The sequence below is a fragment of the Eptesicus fuscus genome, chromosome 12 (genome assembly GCF_027574615.1).
Source record: "Eptesicus fuscus isolate TK198812 chromosome 12, DD_ASM_mEF_20220401, whole genome shotgun sequence".
Taxonomy (NCBI): Eukaryota; Metazoa; Chordata; class Mammalia; order Chiroptera; family Vespertilionidae; genus Eptesicus; species Eptesicus fuscus.
Genome location: NC_072484.1, coordinates 12468085 through 12491991, shown reverse-complemented (window position 1 = coordinate 12491991; position 23907 = coordinate 12468085). Strand labels below are relative to the sequence as shown.

The following is a 23907-nucleotide window of genomic DNA, read 5'->3' as shown; positions in this document are numbered from 1 at the left end:
TTAGAAGTCTTCTCCTTGTTCGGCTACCATTTCATGAACTGCTTCTCCGTTTTATGTGTGTTTGTCCACACAGCAGAGTATAATGAAGAGAAGCAGGTGAATTATTCTTTAGTCCAGTGGTCGGCAAACTGCGGCTCGCGAGCCACATGCGGCTCTTTGGCCCCTTGAGTGTGGCTCTTCCACAAAATACCACAGCTTGGGCGAGTCTATTTTGAAGAAGTGGTGTTAGTTTAAGTTTAAAAAATTTGGCTCTCAAAAGAAATTTCAATCGTTGTACTGTTGATATTTGGCTCTGTTGACTAATGAGTTTGCCGACCACTGCTTTAGAGTGTAGGGAACCTCAGCCATCACATCAGCCCCTGGGGTCTGATCAGCTCAGCACATCTGGCAGAAACCTGTGGCTCTGCAGAACCTTGCTGAGGGAGGCCCTGGGCTATGGGCTCCATCTGACTCCTCCCCACTGTCCAGCCCTGCTCACAGCCTGACTTCTTTTCAACCGCAGCAGCCAAGTCTCCAGAGCCAGCAGCATAGGTCCCTTCCTCTTTTTTAGATGATCAGGAGCCACCACAGCTGAAAGCCTTGGTTCCCAGTCCCCCTCCATGACTCAGTCATCCGAATGGGGCAGCATATTCCCCGAACATGCCCACTATGGCCGACCGTGTCAGCTCTCTCCTCTCGTCCGCCCTCCAGAGCCAGCGGGACAGGAGCTCCTGGTAAAGTAACTGTAAACCCTCAGGCACATCCCCGAGACAGTGAACAACACAAGGAGTAGCTGATGTCATGTTTTATTGCGTAAAGTGGAAGCAGAACGTGCACCAGGCACAGGTGCATCTAGAAAGCACTCTATAGAAAGAAGCAAGTGAGAGCCACTTAGCTGGTCACACAAGGCTCAGGAAGCTTCTCCGTTTGTCTCCTGAGGCCAGCACACTGAGGGGGCCCTACCAGGGATGGGGGCGTGCAAGTGAGAGGCAGCCTGCATGGCTCAGCCTGTCACATCTCCTCTATGCGTCCTGGCAGCTGGACTTCACCAAGGAGGTCTTGCCCAACCAGGGGACAGTGTATATCTGGAAAGAGCAGAGTGCTGCCTGCAAAAGGGAAACAAGAGAGGTGGTCAGTTAGGGTTTCCGTAAAAAAGGAAATGGCCCAGCACGAGGTCTCCGAAGTGCAGGTGAGGAGCTGTGGTTGCTTGGTGGACCTCTCGGCCCCTTAACCCACGGAGCCCCGGATAACGATGCAGGACTCAGCAGGGGCCTCTTGGTGACCCCTTCCATTACTCCAAGTCTAGGAGATCTTCACTGCCCTGTCCCTGCAGGAATCCACACTGGTGTACCCCCAGCATGGCCCTTTAAGGAGCATCCCAGCAAAGCCACACAGCCCCAGAGGGTGCAGGGTATCAGCCAAGTTCCCTCCACCTCCAGTGGGCTAGCACTATGACCGAAAACTCCCTTGAAAGAGAGTGTTTGGGGAGGTGACAAACAGATGGAGGTCTCCCCAGCGGCTGAGACATCCCAAGAACCAGTCAAGCCCAGGCGCGAGTCTGGTGTTCAGTGAGCAGGGCAGCATGGATGGGCTTCTCCGGACAGACCTCCAATTCCCTCTAATCTGTTCCAATGGCTGAGGCTGGGATTAAAGGGCCCTATCTCCACCCCCCTGCTTTCTTCAGTCAGCAGGCAACAATCCCCCAAAGCATGTGGAGCTCAAAGGTCCCAGCTCAACTGCCCTTATAAATTCAAATTAGGGACCTGCATACACAAACTGGCACCTTTCCCCCACACACCCCAGCCCCTGCACACCCCACCCAGGCCACAGCACTCACCCACGACACATCCCCAGGGCGCCCTGTGCCCTGTGTGCCTGGCCCCTGGCCCACATCAAGTACATACCTTCTTCAGGTTCGGCTGCTCATGGAAGGGACAGTTGGCCAAGTTGGGCTGGGACTTGGTACATGTGGTTCGACCAATTTCCACATCCAAGAAGTAGTTCAGCCCAGCCACGAGCTGTGCATATAAAGGGAAGGATTGGTTTTCATCACCTGCCCACGTCACCCAGGCAGGTACCTTCCCGTTAGCACGCATTGGGCCAGCATCCAGGGGTTGCCAGAGCCAACACCCAGGAGGCACCCAGCCACCTCCTGACGGCTGCCCAAGACCGTGTGCCCCAGGTCCTCCTTGTAACTTGTTTACGGAGCAGCTCTGACAAGGTGAGTCACACAGCCTGGCAGAAGAGAGGCAGGAAAATAGAAGGTGGAGCCAGACGTCAAAATTCTGCCAGAAGCTAGAGGTGCAGCTCTGGGGAACCAGCCAGGGTATCAGCAAATCCGCTGTGCCAGCACCAGGGCCGGTTCTGCCTCAGGAAGACTCCCATGGTAATGGCCTTGAAGTTACAGTCCAGTTGGTAACATCCAGCCCATCGAGACTCTCATTCCATGTAACCAGGTTACTCATGCCCCCACTGAGCAGATGCTTTACACACACACACACACACACACACACACACACACACACACACACGCTTGAGGCCAATAACAGATGCCCCTGGGATGCCTGCCTTTCAAGCTATTTGTGAGGGGAACACTTCTAAAGTGTGCCACACACCTCACACCTTGTGTCTTTTGCATTTGAGATTACAGGTGTGAAACCTGTGCTCACACAGGCATCCCAGACTCACCTCGTGAGAACTCGGAGAACCTCAAGACGAGGGGCCCAGACTAGGCTCTGGACTCCGCCCTATGGATGTCAAGCAAGTCCTACGATCCCTCTGCTGTCAGTTTCTTTTCTTTTTTTTTTTAAATTTATCTTTATTGTTGAAAGTAATACAGATGTGCCCTTGGTGTCAGTTTTCCACATGGGCCGATGCGTTGTGACACCAAGCCAGGGTCACAGTGGAGAGGAGCTGTGCCTGGCAGGGACCTGGTGAGCAAGGAGTGCACGTCCCATCCAAAGGGGCCAGTGCCAGCCATCGGCTGCTGGAGAAACGGGTCCGATCTTGACCCACCGTCTGACGTTTCAAGAGGAGGTGAGAACAGGCTCTAAACACTGGCATGCAGCAGGCACCGCACTTTGCTGCTGTGCGGGTACGTTCTGCTTTTCCATGGTCTAAATGCCAGCCTTCCTCCAAGGACAAGCTCAAGGCCCAGCAGCCCCTCTGGATGTGCCCTCCATTCCCCTTCTAACTCTGATGACTGCTCCCCCTAGCTGGCCAGAACCTCAGGGCGGGCTGGCAGAGGCAGGGTCAGGTGGTCCTCTCTACCCCAGCATACACTTACTACCTCTGGCTTCTGGTGGCGGGGTCCCCATCTAAGGGTGGGGAATGAGACTTCAGAACCCAGAGCCTCCTCCAGAGGTCTGACCTCTGGAGGGAAGAACACTCCAGGGGCCTTTCCTCCAGGGTCTCTCAGGTCTGGATTCTCATGCAAGACCCTCTGCCGTAGCATCCGCCTGGATGCCACAGGCTCATCCTGGACTCCTCTGTGTTTGCTGGTTCCCTCAAGGTGACCAGGGGAGCAGTGAGGGCCCCTCCTCAGTGCCTGAGGCCCCGAATACCATCGCACAGAGGGGACAGGGAGGTTGGTTTAGTGGCACCTGTTGAGAGGAGACTCAGAGAACATTCCTCTTTTGCATGACCCAAATCTTATCCTGAGGAAACCTCAGGGCAGCACTAACTGAGTGCCAGTCCGCACATTTAGGCTGGACCCTTCGCAAATGCCAAGGTGATGAGGCAGACAGGATGCTCCAGGGTAAAGGGGGCTGCAGTGCATGAACCGGGAGTGTCCTTGGCTATAAAGGACCCTGGTGGAACTATCACGGACATCTGATAAGTCTATGCATTAGATCACTATTTCAGTGTTGATACCTGCTGTTCAAAATCGTACTGTGATTATTTTTAAAAATGCCTGCTTTTAGGAAATATATACTCTCCCAAATGGTTCAGAGAAATAAATGTGTATATGTACCCGCACACACATGTAGGGAGGGAGAGAGGTGGATAAAGCAAACAGGGCAACATTTTGACTAATCTGGGGGAAGAATCTACAGGATTCTATGTTCTATTTTTGCACGTTCTCTGTAAGTCTGAAATTATGTCAACATGAAAAGTTAAGAGGAATAAAGTGTTTTAGAAAACCACTCAGTGGCAGAGCCGGGAGGGCAGCCGGTATGCAGTCTGTTTTTCCTTCGCCTGTGGTCATTAAGTTGCCAGCTCACTCTGACCCCCCCAGTCCCACGGCCTGGGAGGGAGATCAGTGGGCTGGACCGCAGGCCCTGTCCTTGCTGGGCTGGTGCTTGAAAACAGAAGCCAAGGCCTGGCACTGACCCAGAGTGCCTGTGACCCACTGCCAGTCCTGGTGAATACGCCCGTGACGGTCCGTCACATGCGAGACCAGAGAAACTGCCTGGCTGAGAAGCACTGGCGGGTGACCGTCCGCGAGTGGGGCGCTTGGGGCGGGGCTGATCGCGTCACAAGGGCCACGCCCTCCCGGGGCGCAGGCTCCTCCTCCCCATCGCCTCGCCCGGCCCCCCGGCCCCGACCCCGGCCCCCGGCCCCCGGCGCCCAGCCCCGGCCCCCGGACGCACCTGCTTGCGGGCGCGCACCACCCGCATGGCGCGGCTGTGGTAGGCGTCGTTGCTCGCCTTGTTGTACTCGCTCAGGGCGAAGTTGAGCGCCTGCTGCACGCCCTCCTCGTTCACGTCCGCCTCCGCCAGGCCGCCCACCAGGCGAGGCCTGCCGGCGTTGGCGCCGGCCGCAGGGCTCACGGTCAGGGCCAGGGCCAGGGCCAGGGCGAGCAGGAACAGCGGGGCGCGCGAGAGCCCGGCCATGGTCGCCTCCAGGGAACAGAACTCTAGAGCAGGAAGACGAGTGTGGACGGGTGCGATCTAGATGCCGCGGGCTCCACCCGCCCGCAGAGGCTTTTATGGCCCCGTCTGCCCTATCGCCGCCCGCCCCGCCCCGCCCCGCCCCGCCCTCGGCTCCTCCTTTTCCGCCCCGTCACATCCCCACCCCCTTTCCGCAGGCCAGCCCCTCCCTGGGCCCCGCTCCCTTTCAGTCCTCGGGTCCAGCTTCTCCAACCAGCTTCCTTCTCCAGCCTTAATAATCCTTCCCCTCCTCCCTGCCCCTCGGTCCGGTCCCGGCTTAGCCACCGAAGTCTGTCTGGGTTCCTCCCCCACCCATTTCAGCCCCTCCTTACCCTCCCAGGCCTCCTCTAGTGTGCTCTGAAGCTCAGCTCAGTCTGGCCACCCTTCTCTGGGCCTGAACAGCTGGTAACCCCTGAATTCTAATTTATTCTTTTAAAAGGGAAAAATAGGTGTCTTGGTCTCTGAGCAGTGGGTCGAATTCTAGGGATGCCAGAGCAAGGGTACGATTTCAAGGGCTGGGGAAGATGCCACCTGCGCCTGGTACTGGGGAGTATCTTTGCCAAACATTAAGGGAAGTACTTACCCTCTAATTGGTAAAAAGCTCGGGTGCTCTTTTGCACCACTCATGCATTTATTCAATAAACCTTTCTCGGGCTTCTCCCAGGCCGGGAGGTCTAGGGTTTGTATGTAACAGGTGGCGAGTGGGCCAGTGAGCCTTGGACTTGACATTGCAGAGGGGCTGCTCCATAGAGATGTCACCGAGTCCATGTGTAGCTTTCTATTTTCTAGTAGACACGTTAAAGAATGTGAAAAGATACAGGTGGCAGCAAGTTTAAGAATATATTTGATAGGTGAACTGGAAAAAAAAATCAAGGTGAGAAGTGACAAGTGCAATTTAAAAGAGCAGCTATTCCAGAAGGCACTGTTTTAGGCAGAAACTCATAGGGTTTCTATTAGGAGGTGAAGGCAAGGGGTATTTATGATAAAGGGAAGGGGATAATTACTTGAAAAGAAGGAAGACATTTCTATGGGTGTTAATAAACTAAGGAAGGAATTTCTACAGATGCGGATAAGCTAACAGTGATATTTGTCCTAAAGGATGTAACTGATTTTTAGTTCTGTAGTTATGACCTCTGCTTCCCTGTTTTGACTCCGAGAAAGAAGATATCTGCCAAGGACGACTTCTTGTGGCTGACTGGGCCCAAATGTCAAACTGGAGTCTGGCAGCTATTGTGGCAGAGGCCTCTAACAGCACACTGCCTGCCAGCGAAAAGCCACAGGCTGAGCGGTCAGCCTGTGCACTCTGCTCCTGCATCAGGCAACCCTGGTAAGAGAGTTCATAGGATTGAAATTCAACCAATAGAGCTGAGACTTTCCTGTCCAATTTGAGACTAGGGAGTGCTATTTGGGCCCATCAAATTGTGATGATTTGGAGTCCTCAGTTGCATAGCAAGGGGCCAATCAGGGGCAGGGGATGAGCATCATTATCTGAGCCAGCTTCACCTTTGTGCTGGTAGAGCACACTTTCAGTTTCCTTGCAAGACTGTCTCCCCAGCTGAGCTCTAAAACCAGAACCTTAACACTGAGGGCACCCCACCTGGGCCACCTCTCCAAAGTTGTTTCAAAATCCTGCTTTCCAAACTAGTCTCACCAGAAGGGGAGAAAAAGAAAAAGACAGAGAGGACCCAAATAAAATCAGAAATGAAAGAGGAGAGGTAACAACTGACGCCAGAGAAATAAAGAAGATTGTGAAGAAACCAACAAGTTCGACAATCTGGATGAAATGGATTAATTCCTAGAAACATACAATCTTGTAAAACTGATTCAGGAAGAATCAGAAAATCTGAATAGATAGATTAAAACTAATGAAATGTAAGCAGTAATCAAAACAAAACAAAACAAAAACCCTCCCGAACAACAAAAATCCTGGGCCAGATAGCTTCACAGGTGAATGTTAATAAGCACTCAAAGAAGAACTAACCCCTGGCCTCAAATTATTCCAAAAATTTCCAAAAGAAGGGACGACTTCCAAGCTCTTATTAGGAGACCAGCATTATCCTAATTCTAAAACCAGATGAAGACACTACAGAGAAAGAAAATTATAAGCCAATATCCCTGATGAGCAGAGATACTAAAATTCTCAACAAAATATTAGCAAACTGGGTCTAGCAATACATTAAAGAGATCATACACCATGATCAAGTGCAATTTACTCCAGAGGTGGAAGGTTGGCACAATATCTGAAAATCAATAAACTTGATACTCCACATAAACAAAATGAAGGATAAAAACCACATGACTATATCAATAGATGCCGAAAAGGCATTTGATAAAATCTAGCACCCATTTATGATAAAAACATTCAGCAAAGTGGGAATAGAGAAATCATCACAACATAATGAAGGCCTTATATGACAATCCCACAGCCAACATCATGCTCAATGGGCAAAAACTTCAAGCATTCCCCTTAAGATCAGGAACAAGACAGGGATATTCACTTTCACAACTGGTATTCAACATATAACTGGAAGTCCTAGCCCCAGCATTCAGATGAGAAGAAGATATCCAAATAGAAAAGGAAGAAGTAAACTCTCATTATTTGCAGATGACATGATACAGAGAACCATAAAGATTCTACCAAAAACTACTAGAAGTGATAAATGAATTCAGTAAAGTAGCAGGAAACAAAATTAACATCCAGAAGTCAGTTGCATTTTTATGCATCAACTAGAGGCCCGGTGCATGAAATTCGTGCACGGGAGGGTGTGTCCCTCAGCCCAGCCTGTACCTTCTCCAATCTGGGACCCCTCGAGGATGTCCTACTAGGATCAGGCCTAAACGGGCAGTCAGACATCCCTCTCACAATCCAGGACTGCTGGCTCCCAACTGCTTGCCTGCTTGCCTTCCTGATTGCCCCTAACCACTTCTTCCTGCCAGCCTGATCACCCCCTAACCACTCCCCTGCCAGCCTGATTGATGCCTAACTGCCCTCCCCTGCAGGCCTGGTCCCCCCCAACTGCCCTCCCCTGCAGGCCTGATCATCCCCAACTGCCCTCCCCTGCAGGTCTGGGTCTCCCCCAACTGCCCTTCCCTGCAGGCCCGGTCACTCCCAACTTCCTTCCTCTGCCAGCCTGGTCACCCCTAATTGCCCTCCCCTGCAGGTTTCATTGCCCCCAACTGCCCTCCTTTGCAGGCCTGGTCCCTCCCAACTGCCCTCCCCTGCTGGCCTGATCACTCACAACTGCCCTCCCTTGCAGGCCTGGTTCCTCCCAACTGCCCTCTCCTGCGGGCCATCTTGTGGTGGCCATCTTTGACCACATGGGGGCAGCCATCTTGTGTGTTGGAGTGATGGTCAATTTGCATATTACTCCTTTATTAGATAGGATAATGAACTATCAGAAAGGGAAACTAAGAAGACAGCCTCTTTCACAATTGCTTAAAAATATAACCTAGAATAATTTTTTTTTTTCAATTAGCAATGGTGCCTCGGATAAACCTCATTGGCTACGATACTCCACAAAGCTGACTTAGAAATAATTTAACTAAGGATGCAAAAGACCTCTACAGAAAATTATAAGACATTGAAGAAAGACATTGAGGAAGTTACAAATAAGTGGAAGCAAATACTTTGTATATGGATAGGAAAAATTAACATCACTAAAATGTCCATACTACCCGAAGTGATTCAACGCAATTCCTATCACAATACCAATAACATATTTCACAGAACTAGAACAAATATTCCAAAAATTTACATGGAACCACAAAAAATCTCAAGTCACCTGGCAGGCATGGCTCAATGGTTGAGTGTTGACCTATGAACTAGGAGGTCACAGTTCGATTTCTGATCTGGGCATATGCCTGGATTGCAGGCTCAATCCCTAGTAGAGGGCATCATGAAGACAGCAGCTGATCAGTGATTTTCTCTCATCATTGATGTTTCTATCTCCCTCTCCCTTCCTCTCTGAAATAAATATATATATATATATTTAAAAATCCCAAGTCATCACAGCAATCTTGAGAATAAAGAACAAAGTTGGAGGAATCATGCTGCCTATCATCAAAGTATACTATAAAGCCATAGTAATCAAAACAGCATGGTACTGGTATAAAAAAAGACAGATAAATGGAACAGAATAGAGAGCCCAAAATATACCCACACTTTTATGGTCAATTAATATTTGAAAAAGGCAAGAACATGCAGTGGGTTAAAAATAGTCTATTCAATAAGTGGTGTTGGGCAAATTGGACAGATATGTGCCAACAAATGAAACTAGACCACCTTTACACCATACATAAAAATGAACTCGCCCTGGCCAGTGTGGCTTAGTTGGTAGGGTGTTGTACTGTGCACTTAAAGGTTATTGGTTCAATTCCCGGTCAGGGCACATGCCTGGGTTGTGGGATCAATCCCTGGTAGGGGCATGCAGGAGGCAGCTGGTTGATGTTTCCCTTTCATATCAGTTTCTATCTCTCCCTCTCCCTTTCTCTCTTTCTAAAAATCAATAAAATATTAGAAAAAAGAATAAACATAATGAATTAAAAGCTTACATGTTAGACTGGAAATCATAAAACTTCCAGCAGAAAACATAGGCAGTAAAATCTTGAACATTTCTTGTAGCAATATTTTTTCTGATATATCTCCTTGGTCGATGGAAACAAAAGAAAAAAATAAACAACTGGGACCACATCAAATTTTTTCACAGCAAAGAAAACCATCAACAAAATGAGAAAAACAATCTACTGAATGGAAGAACATCTTCACCAGTACATCTGATAAAGGGTAAATATCCAAAATGTATAAAGGACTTATAAAACTCAACACCAAAAATACAATCCAATTAAAAAATGGGCAAAGGGCCTGAATAGACATTTTTCCAAAGAGGACATACAGATGGCCAATAGACAAATGAAAAGATGGTTAAGGTTTCTAAATATCAGTGAAATGCAAATTCAAACCACAATGAGATATCACCTCACACCTGTCAGAATGGTTATCATCAATAAATGAACAAACAATAAATGGTAGTGAGAATGTGGAGAGAAGGGAAACCTGGGGGACCGTTGGTGGGAATGCAGACTGGTGCAGCCACTGTGGAAAGGAGTGTGGAGTTACCTCACAACAGAAAAAAGTGGAACTGCCTTATGACCCAGCAATTCAACTTCTGGGAATTTATCCGAAGAAACCCAAACCATTAATTCAAAAGAATATCTGCACCCCTGTGTTCATTGCATAGTTATTTACAAGAGCCAAGTCCCACCAGCAGGTGAGTGAGTAAGAAGTTGTGGTACATTTATACAATGGAATACTACTCAGCCATAAAACAGAAGCTTGGATGAACCTGGAGAGTAGTATTATGCTAAATAAGCCAGTCAGAGAAAGACAAGTACCATATGATTTCACTTGTTTGTGGAATCTAATGAACAAAATAAACTAACAAACAAAATGGAAACAGAGAACAGACTGACAGCTGTCAGAGGGGATGAGGGGCTGGGGAGCTGGGTGAAAAAGGTGAATGGATTAAGAAAAAAAAAAAAAAATCCTAAACCAAACCAAACAAAAACCAGCAACTCAGACACAGATAACAGTATGATGATTACCAGAGGGAAAAGGGGGATAAATGGTGATGGAAAAAAATTCTGCTGTTTCTCAGCTGTGCTGTTTCACAATTCAGCTCTTTTAACTGAATGGCATCTCTCTCCCTTTACTGCACCCCAAATTGAGGACTCCTTTTGGCATTGAATTGGCATCTATGCCCTTTGTTTGACACCTGGTAGTTTTGCAAACAGTTGTTTAGAATACAATACTGCTGTAGGGTTAGTTCAAGGGTTATTTTGCCCAGTTTTAATATTCAAAGGTTTGAGAAGTAAGATCTTCAAGGCACTCTTTTAGGGGCAGCTTTGACACCATTTTGAAGTGACTCAGTTTATGTAAGTTTTTACAAATCCATAATGTTATTTCAACAATATGCAAGCAATTGTTTTCTTCAAACTATATGTAAATATATGTGAATATATATTTTTAAATGTATTTATTGATTTGAGAGAGAGAGAGAAAAAAAATCAATCAATCTGCTACCCCACTCATCCATGCATTCACTGGTTTTTCTCTTGTATGTGCCCAACCAGGGATTGAACCCACAACCTTGGCATATTGGGATGATGTTCTAACCAACTGAGCTACCCAGCCAGGGTTTGCAAACAATTGTTAATGAGATGTTTTACATTCTTCTCTCTGTGCTAAGTCTATGGAATCCTGTGTGTATATTTTACACTTAGAGCCGGTGTCAATTCAGACTGTTCTTATTCTTAGCTCCCCATGGCCAAATATGACTGGTGGCTGTGGTATTGCACAGCCCAACTTTAGGGTGTGTGTGTGTGTGTGTATGGAGGGGGGCAATGATCAATAATGAAGATCAGGGTGTGATCTTTGTTGGAAGTAAAGTATCAACGGTGAAAGAGAGAGATGATTGATGCTGGACACAGTTCAGGGAGACCTCTTTGAGATGACAGACATTTAAGCTGAAACCTAAAGGACAAAAAAGTCCTGCTGAGACCAGAGAAAGAGAGCTCCAGGCACTGAAACCAACCTGTGCAAAGGTCCTGAGGTGAGGTAGCGAGAAGGAATTGGAGGCTGTTTAAGCAGGCCAAGGATATGATCCAGAATCTCAGCTCAGCAGGTGTGTGGACAATAAACTGTGGGTGGGGGTCATGGGAAGAAGATGCAGGGAGACCCCTTCCAGGATGGTGCAGAGGCAGGTGGGAAGGAGACAGTGAAGAGAGCAGGCAACTGGGAGAACGTGCTGCTCTTGCTTCTCCCCCGGGGGAGCCACGTTACTGACTCTGTTTTTTTGTTTTTGTTTTTTTTTGTCCACGGCTTGGAAGACTTGATGTTTAAGATCACGTTGAATGAGGTATCTATTACATATTCTAAAACCCCTCACGTTTTGTGTCCAGATGAGAAATTTTTGCATGCAACAGTATCCCAACTCCATCAAGGTCTGGAACATTCCCACTACCCCGGAAAGTTGCCTAGTGCCTCTGCAGTCAGTCCCACGCCCACCCCTGGCTCCTGGCAATGCACACAATTGTCCTTGTAGACTTCAGCTTGTGCCTCTTCTTGCACTTCCCATAAAGGGAATCATGGGGTGTTAGTGCACGTGTGTCCGTCTGGCTTCTTTCACTCAGCAGCAGATTTGAGCTGTCCCATGTTGTTGTTGAGACAGGCTGAGCCTGTCTCAGGTGGATGGAATGCTCTTTGGTTGTTTTGAAGCCTCTCCTGGATAAGCTGAAAGTTTCTCTTCAGGCACTCCCAAAGAGCGCAGCTCTGTGCCTGCGCCAGTGGATACCAGCCCATGGAGAGAACTGGAAAAGCAAAGAGCCCTGCTTGGCACCTGCGTGAGGAGCCCAGCCCTCTGTAAGTCAGCCCCGGCAGCTGTTCAGGGAGCCGCCTTCTTCATGAGTGGGCGCTCCCTTGATGCGTCAAGCTCCCTCCCTTTTACCTCTCCCTCCACCTTGTTTTCAGGAAACCTCTTCTTTTGAATGTTTTGCCTCTCTTAATTTTTTCTTTAAAAACATATATTTTTTATTGATTTCTGAGAGGAAGGGAGAGGGAGAGAAAGATAGAAACATCAATGATGAGAGAGAGCACCTGCACGCCCCAAAAGGGAGGTTGGGGTGCCAAGACCTTCTTCACTGGTGACATTGTGCTAACCTAATTGTTGCTTCTTTTTCTCTCCAGAAATGGCTAGGACATGGTTAGGACATAGGCTCTGAAGTCCCTTGCACACATTTTTCCTCCTTCTCCCCCTTCCCACTGTCCAACTCAGGGAGACATAAGCATGCTTCTACGCCATGTGCTAACATGGGTAAACAGGGCTCTGGTAGAGATTGATGTTAGATTGTTATAAAACAGTGATACTCAATGGAAAGTCTGTGTACTGTAGCCTATGAAGTGACCTGTTTTGCAAAAAGGATATATTTTTTTTCTGTTTCCACCAAGCTCTTACTGCTTTATATTGTAAGTTACCATTTGTTTTTACAAGCTCGCAATTACTAGAGCAGCTCCAGTGTCTGACGCAGCACAGCCAATGGCGAGGGGCAGAGAGAGGGCAGGGCATCTGGAGACTCAGCGGATGTTTTGTGCAGCTGGGTGTTCTGCCTTCTCTCTGGGCCTCAGCTCTGGCCACAAGGAAAACAAGACAGCTCTGAGTCAGATTGAGCAATCCCCTTGGCATCTCTGGATGGTCAGAGTTTTCTTTCCTGCTGTGACTACTTCCCTCTTAGTGTTTGTGCAACCATGCATGCTATTTTTTTCTTTTCTTTTTAGCAATCTGCAATGGAGCAGCAGAGGGAAGCTTGTGCCTGCCCAGGGTGCCATTAAAAGTGACACACCAGATTTTTGAGCAGCAAATCAGAGGCCACTCAGGGAAGCCTGCCCTCTCCATGGTGCCCTCTACTCACCCCCTTTCTGCAGAGGAGCTGGGTCTAGTAACATGGGCTTGATGAAGCTTTAGTCTGGCGCCTCCACGCCCGCTTCGTCACTAGACCTAATCCTCGTCTCTGTCCTGTCCTTGCCAGGCCTGCTAACCCTGTCTCAGAGAGAATCCTCCACCCTGATATCTGATCAAGTTCTTTATCCCCCATATTTGATGTTTAAGTCTTTCTAAAAGTCCTGTTAGGTCAGTTTAGCCAGAATATTCCCAGCATCTTCTCCCAGTAATTTTTCATCTTCTGACCCACCCCCTTGGCTATCCATTCTCATTTGTCATGGTTGTGTTTACAGTTGAGCTCCTTCTCTCTCCTATTTCCATAGTCTTGATTCCTACTGCACTAGTTTTGAATGAAGTCTCCCTTCCCATTTGAACAAGCATCGGGATAACATTTCTTTACCAGTCAGGCCAGTGCTCTTTGCTCTTCCTGGAATGTGGTCAGACTACTGCTGCCAAGTAGCAGCACAGGCCTGGTGAGATGGAGGAAAACAGAAAAGGGAAATGGCAAAGAGAGAAGCAGACAGGGAGGAAGAGCACAGGGGAGCTGGAGGGTGGGGAAGTGGGATGCACTTCCCCTGACACTTGATTATAAAGATCTTCAAATGTGTAAAGTTAGAATAATTTTATAGCAAACGTCTATATACCCCCCACCTGGATTCTACCATTAATATTCTACTTTACTGACTTCATCACATAAATCCTTCTGTCTACCTTCTTTTTTTTAATGCATTTCAAAGCGAGGTAAAGACATTAGTATACTTCACCCCTATACACTTAAGCATGAGTAGCATTAGCTAGAGTTTAAAAATTACTTACAGCTTCTTCATTTGTTGTAAACTTACTTACAGTGAAGGTGTACATTTACTTAATTCTGACAAATGCATACCTCTGTGCAACCCAAACCCTTATCAGAGACAACATGCCCATCACCCCGGAACGTTCCCTATTCCCTTTCCCAGTCAATTTGTGCTCTCACCTCCAGAGACAACCACTGTGCTGATTTTTTTCTGCTACAGATTAGTTTTTAGTATTTCAGAAGTTCATATGTAGACTTCTCTGTGCGCCTTTTCCCACTCAGCTTGAAGTTGTTGAGATTCATCCCTGCTGTTTAAATTGTATGTTTGTAAGTCGACCTTTGGTTGCACACGGAGCCTATTCCAGAAAAGCCTCTGGAGGGTCTCAGGCTCTGGATCATGGGCAGGATCTACCACAATGAGGAGGGCAATTCTTATTTCCTCAGAATATTTTTAAAAATATTTTTATTGATTTCAGAGAGGAAGGGAGAGGGAGGGAGAGATAGAACCATCAGTGATGAGAGAGAATCATTGATCGGCTGCCTCCTGCATGCCCCCTACTGGGGATCGAGCCTGCAACCTGGGCATGTGCTCTGACCAGGAATCAAACCATGACCTCCTGGTTCATAGGCTAATGCTCAACCTCTGAGCCACGCCAGCTGGGCTACTCAGAATTTTTGCTGCTGTTTTTCTTTCTTTCTTTTTCTGTATTAATTTGGAACAACTTCCCACCCCCCTTTCCTTCTCTGCTGCACTTCCTTCCCTCCCTATCCCTACTTCCTTCCTTTCCTACCTTCACACCACAAAGCTAGTTTTTATGAAAAGACCTATCATCAATAGAGGAAAACCCAATTTTAAAAGACAAAGAACAAATTTTCCAAACTTGCCGAAACATGTAAAGAAAATCTTAATGGATATAAAGGGATAGATTACAGTAATACAGTGATAGTAGGATATTTTAGCACCCCATTGACATCAATGGATAGATCTTTCAGTCAGAAAATCAACAGGTGACCCTAAATGACATACTAAATCAGATGTATGTTCTGAGCATTTCACCCAGAAGCAGCAGAATTTACATTCTCTTCAAGTGCACATAAAATTTATAGGATACAAAACAAGTCTCAACATATTTAAGAAGATTAAACTCATATAAAGCATCTTCTCTGGCCATAACAGTATGAAAGTAGAAATCAATCATAAGAACAAAACTAAAAATCACACAAAGATGGAGGCTAAATAACATGTTAGTAAACAATGAATGGGTTAACAATGAGACCAAGAAAAAAAATCAAAAGATACATTGGACAAATGAAAATGAGAACACAACTCAAAATTTATGGTATATAAGGAAAGCAGTCCTAAGAGGAAAATTCATAGCATTACAGGCCTACCTCAAGAAATAAGAAAAATCTCACAATCTCACTTTATACTTAAACTGTTTCAATTATGCTTACAAAAGTATAATTTACCAAATTCCTCTAGGTCGTGGCTAGCTTAAGAAAAACTTTTTTTTATAGTATTGGGAAAATTATAAAATTAAAGAACCATCAATATTTCAGACAAAAAGTCATAAAAATTGTCATATTCTTATCAGTTCATTCAGTCCTGAATGCAGTTAGAACTTGTTCTCTTATATTCAGTTTTTTCATTAGTTCTCTCAATTTAGCCTGATAATTGCAGGCGATAGGGTCAGTTATAATTCTAAGAAATTTATAAGGTTGTCTGTCAAGGTGTGCATAATTTGCTCAGTAAAGTGTGTACCTTGGTTACTAGAGATTGTGGAAGGTATACTCTAAGCGGGAAACACATTTTCAGACAGTTCCTTAGCCTTCCAACCCTGTGGAAGGGGAGTGCTTTAACCCATTCAGAAAAAAAATACATATGACAACAAAAACATACTGATAACCCATACTTAGTGGCAATTAAATGAAATCCAGCTTAAATGTGCAATGGCAGATGAAGGAATGCAAAAACTGGGGGAAGATGGGTTTTTACCACAAAATCTGGAAAAATCAAGCAGCTGTCTTGGGTTTGCTATACCAGTAGCCAAAACTATTTATTTAATCTACCACCATTGTTTACCCATACAGTGTCCCCTAGAAGTTTTTCATCTCTTATTTTGCAATGCTTTCCATGTAATTTAACATACCACAGATGCCTATCTAGTTTAAAATTTCTCTTTTGCAAGGAATGAAAACACATCTTTTGTGGTGTTCCAGGGGCCTTCTGGAATACCTCAAAGTTATTCCCAGGTCAAGACTTTACTCATAATTTGAATTTTGGGAAGTTTGTCAAAATATATAAGAGGTTTGGACATTTGACTAAATTGGATCATAAATCATTATGAAACCCATTTAACAAAAGTGACAATAATAGATTTCAAAGACAGATACAGAAGTTTACATAATTGTCAGCAAAACTTAGTTCTTACTAACGAGGAGATTGAGTTTTCTTAAATAATCAACAACCTGATTAAGACAACATGAAACACAGAAAATTATTTTGATCAAACACAGAATCTTGGCTTTTTATTTAGAAAACTTTTTCACAATACTTATCAGTAGCAGACTAGTAGTCCATGAAAAATGTCCTTTTATCAGAGAGAAAGAACAGAACTCTAAATTTGCATCAGCTTACTTTTGACATTAAATTCACCTCCTTGATTAAATCAATTTCAATCTTATTCAACTTAACCACAAATAAATTTTATTTCTCAGGATTCCTTTTTCATAGCATTTATATGAACTTCAGAGTTTTTTAAAGTTTGTCTCTTGTTCTCTTACCTACTCAGAAATAATCTGAACAATGTTATTATTTCATTTTCATTAATGAAAACATATCTTTATACATTTGTTTTTATTGGGGTGACATCTATATAATAAAAGCCTAAGTGACCCTTACAACTGATTGACCAGAATAACCAGTCGACCAGTTGCTATGACATGCACTGACCACCAGGGGACAGACGCTCAACGCAGGAGCTGTCCCCTGGTGATCAGTGCGCTCCCACAGCCAACCTCCCACCACCTCTCCCCCTGGCCAGCCAGCCACCCAATATGCCTCAATCACCAGCCAGGCCAAGGGACCCCACCTCTGCACAAATTTGTGCACCGGGCCTCTAGTTGGTCAATATACATGATCATATTATCTTACACATTCAAAAAAGCCAAATATATAATATTTTAAGTTACACAATTGTTTTTCCTATTTTATTATTTTTTATAGCTTTAGTTGCATGTATTAGAATTCTTTATCTTCAAAACCTCATTTATAATAAAGACTAAGAAGTAAGCAATTGTAAAATGTCTGTTATACCAGTATTCTTTATATTGACAAGTTTATAAACACATTTCATAATTTCTAGAAATAGAAACTTCTTCATAGCACATTTTTTATAATGTGGCACAAAACATGTTTACTAATAGACTCAAAATTATCTTTGGTTCTTTTATAATAATAATAAGCAAGAAGTAGATAAAATTATGTTCAGGTATTAATGTTTCATTATTTTATCTTATTTGGAAATGATTTTGATATCTAATGATTATCCATCATTTAATTTGGCTAGCAAAACTTTAAAGTTTTAAGTTACTAGAGAGATTTTAAAAAATATTTTTAAATTAAATACAACTATTGCTAAAGAGTTCATCTACAAAGAAACTTTTTATCCTACTTACATATACTTAATTTACTTGCTCTTAAAAATTATGTTTAGATTACTTACAAAAATTTTATCATACCAAATTATTTTTATTTCTGACAAAGTTTGCAACAGAGATAACATGAACTTATTTGACTAATAAACCAAGGTAAAATAAAAGTATTATTTAATGCTGATGATTCTAAAGACATGCCTCTTTAACCAAACCAAACTCAAGCTAGCTTTAATATCATTTCCCCAGGTTACACAACTCTGAAAGCATTATTTATTGATTTGTTTTTGAGAGAGAGGAAGGAAGAGAAAGAGAGAGAAAGGAAAACATTGATTTGTTATTCCCCTTATTTATGCATTCATTGGCTGATTCTTGTATGTGCCCTGACTGGGGATCAAACCCACAACCTTGACACATTGAAACAATGCTCTAGCCAACTGGACTGCCTGGCCAGGGCTCTGTTATATTTTTTTAAAATTCTCATATATGCACTTGTTAAAGCCAACTTAATAGAGCTTTTTACAAAGTTACATGGTTGTTCAGAGGTAGAAATTACCACACAATACATATACACATACAGACAGACACAAACAGACACCTGTGGTAGGCAGTTAGACAGACATGAGCAGACCAAGAACCATGGCCCATATACAGAAGGTCACCAGGGTGAAAGGCCCCACGTGCCTAGCAAAGGAAAATTGTAGGGTGGGATCTCACCCCCAGGGAGACCCTGTAGTCAGAAAGAGGACTATTCCCACCTCAGTTCTTGTCATGCTTGTATAAATGAATTTAAATGAGAGACTTCAGATTATGTTGTGATAAAGTCAATTTATTAAAAACTTAAAGCATGCACATTTATTAAGGAAGGAAGACATGCAAATCTATACATCTGGCTTATAAAGTGCATACAGGCTCTCAGCTAATCCGAAGAGCAAGTAGGGTGGGGGTTCAATGCATTATATACCCTTCTGTCCATAGGGTTTTGTTGTTGTTTAATTGCTCTGCTAGATATCCTGGTAAGTTTAACTCTGAAGGTCTCCCCTTTTCTTTGTTATGACTTTCCCAGAATTTATTCAGAGCACCAGGTAATTAAGTCCTGAGACTGTTGGCTTCTCTGTTTAAATGGTGGGATGAGATAAGGCTGCACTCTTCCTTTGCTCTCTTCCCTCCTCTCTGCTATCTTTTAGTTGGTTTCAGGTTGATTTAGCTCTGTGTCCTCTAGTTGCATTTAGAATCCTCCTCTCCCTCCTCTTCCCCCTCCTCTCCCGCATTTGTGAGAAGAGGTTTTAATCCTTTGTTCTCAAGATGAAGTCCTTCTACAAGTGGACTGCAAAGCTCTTTGTCTTTGTTTAATTTTCCAGTCTCAGTTTCCTTATTCCATTTTGTAAGGACAGAAAAGGGCCTCTCTTTTTCTTTGCTGTGGCTTTCCACAATTTATGAGAATCACCTGGTAATTAAACCCCAAGATTGTTGGCTCCTCTGATTCAAAATGCTTCTCTGTTCAAACTGTGGGACAAGATAAGCTACTGGCAGGGCTACATTCTTGCATCCCCCTCCTCCCTGCTGTTTTCACAACTCAGGGGTAATTCCCACCAAGAAGTTTCTAGTCAGTAGAAAGTTCCCTTCCCACCTCCACTTCAAACAAACCTCCTTTGAACTCTTCATAACTTTTGTTCTAAGTTTATTGTATTGATAAGACACCTCTCTAGGACATCTGCCAGACTGTTTCCTGGAAAGCAAACAAACTAGCTTTTCAAGACAACCCCCAATATCTGCTCAACTTCAACATGATCCCCCTCCCTTTCTTGTTACCTGTTAACAGCAACTGATTGGTCTTAAAAAGTGGAAGCCACTCTTTGTTCCTTGTCCTGTATTGATTAGCAATACTTGGCCCTTTACTCCCTTGGAAAGTAAAGTAAACATCCTCTCTGTATCTTCTCCTTCACATAAGAGCTCAATAAATTACAAAACACACTTTTTTTAGTTGTGAATTCTTTCACAGCCCGTGTCACCAGTAAGACCCTAATACACTTATACCAGAATTTTCCCAGCTTTTAATTGTCTTATAACAGTCTGAAATTAAAACTTTTTAACTAAAAGCAGTTTATAGTAGGTCCTAGGCTAAAATCTTCCTAGACAAAAGTCAATCTTTACCTATATTAAGCCTGTCTATTACCTTTTTGAATTTATGATAACCTGATAACATAACCTTTGAAATGCCATGCTAACTTCCCTTTTTACAGAACCTTCAGGGTCAGAGGTCACAAATTCTCTCATTGTTATTGTTACTGAGTTGATTGTTGACTGTTAACTATCCTATAAGCACTCATGTAAAAGAAGCCTGTATCTATCATTTTATTTTTATTCCAATCCCAGAGATTTCCCCTGTTTTGCTTTCTCCCACCTCTCTAATCTATTACTAATGGATTTCATGTAACCCACTAACTTCTTTCTCTTTTGATTGTAATGTATAAAATAAGATGCAAAACTGCCATTCTCTGGAGCATTTTCTCAATGTGTTGAGATTTTGCTTCCCTGAAATTGTTGACAGATTGGCTTAAATAAACTCACAAAAAATCTCCACAGGTTTGAATGTTTCTTATGTTGGCATATTTGTATTTTGAGTCAGAGGTCCTCACTCTGACTCTCCTGTTCTGCTGACCAGATTCCCAAGGCTGGGTAAGTGTTCAAGGACTGCCTAGAGATGTGAGGTTAAGGGATTTGCAGCAGAAAGGGTCATCCTATGAATAAGTGGGTTTCTTCCTAAAGTCACTACTACAGTGCTAAATACATTTAATTCCCTGTCACTCTGAGGCTGTGAGAGTGGGTGGGAAGAGGGTAATGCTGCAGGATTGATGGGGTAAGGGTGTGATTAGAGGGATGGAGGCAGAGAAATTAATGTTTTTAAGGTAACCTTTGCTTCCCCAGCATCTACCAGGTCCTTTTATATGTGCTTCCTCTGTTAATTTCCAGACAATTCTGGGAAACATAATCCCTGTTTTGTACATATCAAAATGGAGGTTAGAAAAGGTCAGTATATCCCTCACACTCATCCAATCAGAAAGAGGATGTGAACCAAATCTGTGAAAATAGGAAGTGGGCTGGGTATGGAGAAGATGGGGTCTAGAAAGTGATGGGTGAGGCCGAACAGGGAACAGAAACAGGAGTGAACAATGTCAAGCTGGGGAACCATGAACAGGCCAGATCAGGTGGAAGCTGGGAGGGGAGCTCCAATGTTTGCTCTCCAACATGGGCACAGATGCCATGACAATCATCAGACTTACCATTACTGATAAGCACCTAGCTAGTCATGCATTTGTTTATGTAACCTTTGGCTTACACTTGGTTCTCAGTAACATTCAATAATTCCAGTTCCAAAGATCCACATAAGAGCTCAATAAATTACAAAACACACTCAATGTTTCGGTGTTTCTACTTCATGAAGAAGAAAATGGGCCGGCATGGCTCAGTGATTGAGTGCCGACCTGTAAACCAGAAGGTCATGGTTTGATTCCAGTAAGGGCATGTGCCTGGTGGTGGGCTTGATCCCTGTAGGGGCCATGCAGGAGGCAGCAGATAGACAATTCTCTTTCATTGTTGATGTTTCTGTGTCTCTCCCTCTCCTTTTCTCTTTGAAATCAATAATAATAATAATGAAGAAGAAAACAATGAGTGCAGATAACAAATTTTTTAATAATAGGATCATTTGTGGGTATGGAAATCATGACCTGAAGGCATTGATTAAAACAAAACAAGTAATTTATGGGAGAAAAGGTTCTTCTTTAATCAATTTTGGAATCATCTGGGGATTCTAAAACTTATTTGTTAAGTAGTCTGAATTCTCAACATTTAGACTGGCCTTCTTCATTAACTGGTCTCATTATAAGCACCAGAAATGCCAGAAAAGGTGTTATTAGACCCCTGAGTTGGAGGGAGAGGGCTGTATCCTCCATGGTTCTTGTTGGTCTCATAGGAAAGACTTCAAAGGAGTAACACTGAATATTTGCATTGTAATAAAGCCAATTTATTAAAGAAATAAAGCAAGTAAATTTATTAAAGAAGCTAGGCAAGTCAATTTATCAAAATACATCTCGCTTATGTAGCACAGACTGGCTCTCAGCTAATCTGAGGAGTGAGTCTAATGGGAGTTCAAGGGGTTTTATACTTTCCTGTCTATAGGTTTTGTTGTAGGCAGTTAGACAGACGTGAGCAGAGCAAGGACAACGGCCAGGTACAAAAGGTCACCAGGATGGAAAGCCCCGGATGCCTAGCAATGGACAACCAATTGTAGGGTGGGACCTCACCCCAGGATGACTTTTCCTCCCCTAGCATATCGCTGGTCATGCAGTTTGGACCCCCTGACCTTTCCTCCCTAGAGATAACATCTAGGCCTCAGTTGTATTTCAGCTCCAGGCCCAGATAAAAACCACACCAGCCAGCTGCATTGAATAATGTCCCCTCTGCCCTGGTGCTGGCCAATCAATCAGTGGAGACCACAACACCTGGAAAGTTGTTGAATATTCTGTTAAAATCTTCCCCTGGGACCGCCCCTAAAGTCACAGCCCTTAAAACCCTTAGGATGGAGGACCCAGGGTGCTCTCCCTCCAGGGAGCATGCCTTGCCCTTCCCCCTTCTTTTCCTTTTCCCTTCCCCCTTCCTCTCCCCAGGCATGTTGATCATTCGCTTCCTCATACCCAAGCTCTAAGGGCCCTTCCTTTATCTCTATAACTTGTTTCCTAAGCCCATTTCTTCTAGGAATTACTTCTTCTACCTCTGTGACTTACCCAGTACAAGTTCTCTTACAGTTTGGGTCTTGCTCTGAATTCTTTCCTGCTGAACCCAGGTTTGGTCTGACCCCATCGGTCAGACACCGACACCCGGTGTCCTGCGCAGCCTACAACAGTTTCAAGATTCCTCTGGCTTCCCTGTTTAGTGAGTGGGATAAAAACTCCCCCTTTTCTCTCTCTTTCTCCAAGACAGCTGAGTTTTTTGTTTAGTGGGTGAAATTAAACTCCTTTCTTTCCTTCCCCCTTCCACCCCTCAGGCCTTAGCAGTTCCAGGGTGATTGAAGCTACATATTCTCTGGTTAGGGAGGAGAGGTGTTAACCCTTTGTTTTTAAGTGTCCTTGGTTGGGGAAGATAAGAACTTATTCACAAAGCTGACTGCCTGTTGCCTAAACAGTTTGGCCTTGCTTAATTTTCTTGTCTCCGTTTCCCTATTTCGCTTGTCCAGGAATCCTCCTAGCTTCTTGCTAGCCTGGTTACATTTGAGTTTTCTCCCTTCCAGAATTTAAATTTCTCCTTGTGAGAACAGAAGAGGGTGGAATAAAAGATTGTGTTGTCTGCCAATTCTCTTGTACTTAAAACTGAGTGGCAGAAATCGCAGGCTTGCTGGCACTGCTCTTTGACTGGGTAGGGAAGGAGCGGCATCCGGAGGAGGTTGAAAAGGCCTTCCTGCATTGCCAAGGCTGGAATATGTGCGTGGTCTGGGAATCAGTCTGGAATTGGCTAAGTGCACGACCTTCCTATAATATGGCGTCCAGGCCCAGGCTTCTGTTTTCCTCGGTAGCCCACTGAACGCTCACTAAGTGCACATGCCCACCGGATGGCTCCGGCTGCTCTCTGGAGGGTCCAGGGAAGCCAGCCTGAGAGACTGGGTCTTCCACTGAGGAACTGAGGTTTTCTTAGCTCCTTCACCCCTGCCCCAGGTCTGCTTCCCACTTCCTCTTTCATTTCCTTCCCGAGGATCTGAAATAAAACAACAAACCTCTCCCAGCACGCAAGAGGAAGTCCAGACCAAGTCCAGACCTTCTCCTTTCGCCTCTCACTTCCGGTCCCAGCTGCGAGCTCACTGTGCAGGACTGGGCTGGGGTGGACTGACTCCTCCTGTGTGTTGATCCAGGGACTGGGAGGCCCAGATGGGTCTGTGAAGGAAGGGAGCATGGGGCCTGGACCTCGGGATCTACAGGAAGACCTGCCCTGGGGTTCCTGGTGTTGTGGGGTCGAACCCTGGAATCAAAAATAAGACCACCGGAGGCTGCTGATTGATTAAAAAAAGCAGGCAAGGATTTATTGAGCTGGCCAGGACGGCCGCGAGGGCACCACACACAGGTGG

At 44.7% G+C, this 23907-nt stretch overlaps 1 protein-coding gene and 1 long non-coding RNA gene across 2 annotated transcripts; one reads left to right on the top strand and one right to left on the bottom strand.

Moving 5' to 3' along the window:
- Positions 1-769: 769 nt before the first annotated feature.
- LOC103285721 (cystatin-C-like) lies at positions 770-4896 on the bottom strand. The gene is made up of 3 exons (XM_008141148.3): positions 4572-4896; positions 1884-1997; positions 770-1085 (listed from the first exon to the last, which is right to left on the bottom strand). The coding sequence occupies exons 1-3, from the start codon at positions 4812-4814 to the stop codon at positions 1002-1004; spliced, it is 441 nt and encodes a 146-aa protein (XP_008139370.1). The 5' UTR covers positions 4815-4896; the 3' UTR covers positions 770-1001.
- Positions 4897-5189: 293 nt separating this feature from the next.
- On the top strand, positions 5190-11907 carry LOC114231417 (uncharacterized). Its single transcript, XR_008557814.1, has 3 exons — positions 5190-5255; positions 5975-6177; positions 11736-11907. It is a non-coding gene; the product is annotated as an uncharacterized LOC114231417 (long non-coding RNA).
- The last annotated feature ends 12000 nt before the right edge of the window (positions 11908-23907 follow it).

Excerpts from the sequence above, each read along its gene's own strand:
- LOC103285721 (XM_008141148.3), bottom strand. The coding sequence starts at position 4,814 with ATGGCCGGGCTCTCGCGCGCCCCGCTGTTCCTGCTCGCCCTGGCCCTG. Across the intron at positions 1,998-4,571 it reads TGGTGCGCGCCCGCAAGCAG|CTCGTGGCTGGGCTGAACTA; the intron begins GTGCGTCCGGGG and ends TTATATGCACAG. Across the intron at positions 1,086-1,883 it reads AGCAGCCGAACCTGAAGAAG|GCAGCACTCTGCTCTTTCCA; the intron begins GTATGTACTTGA and ends TCCCTTTTGCAG.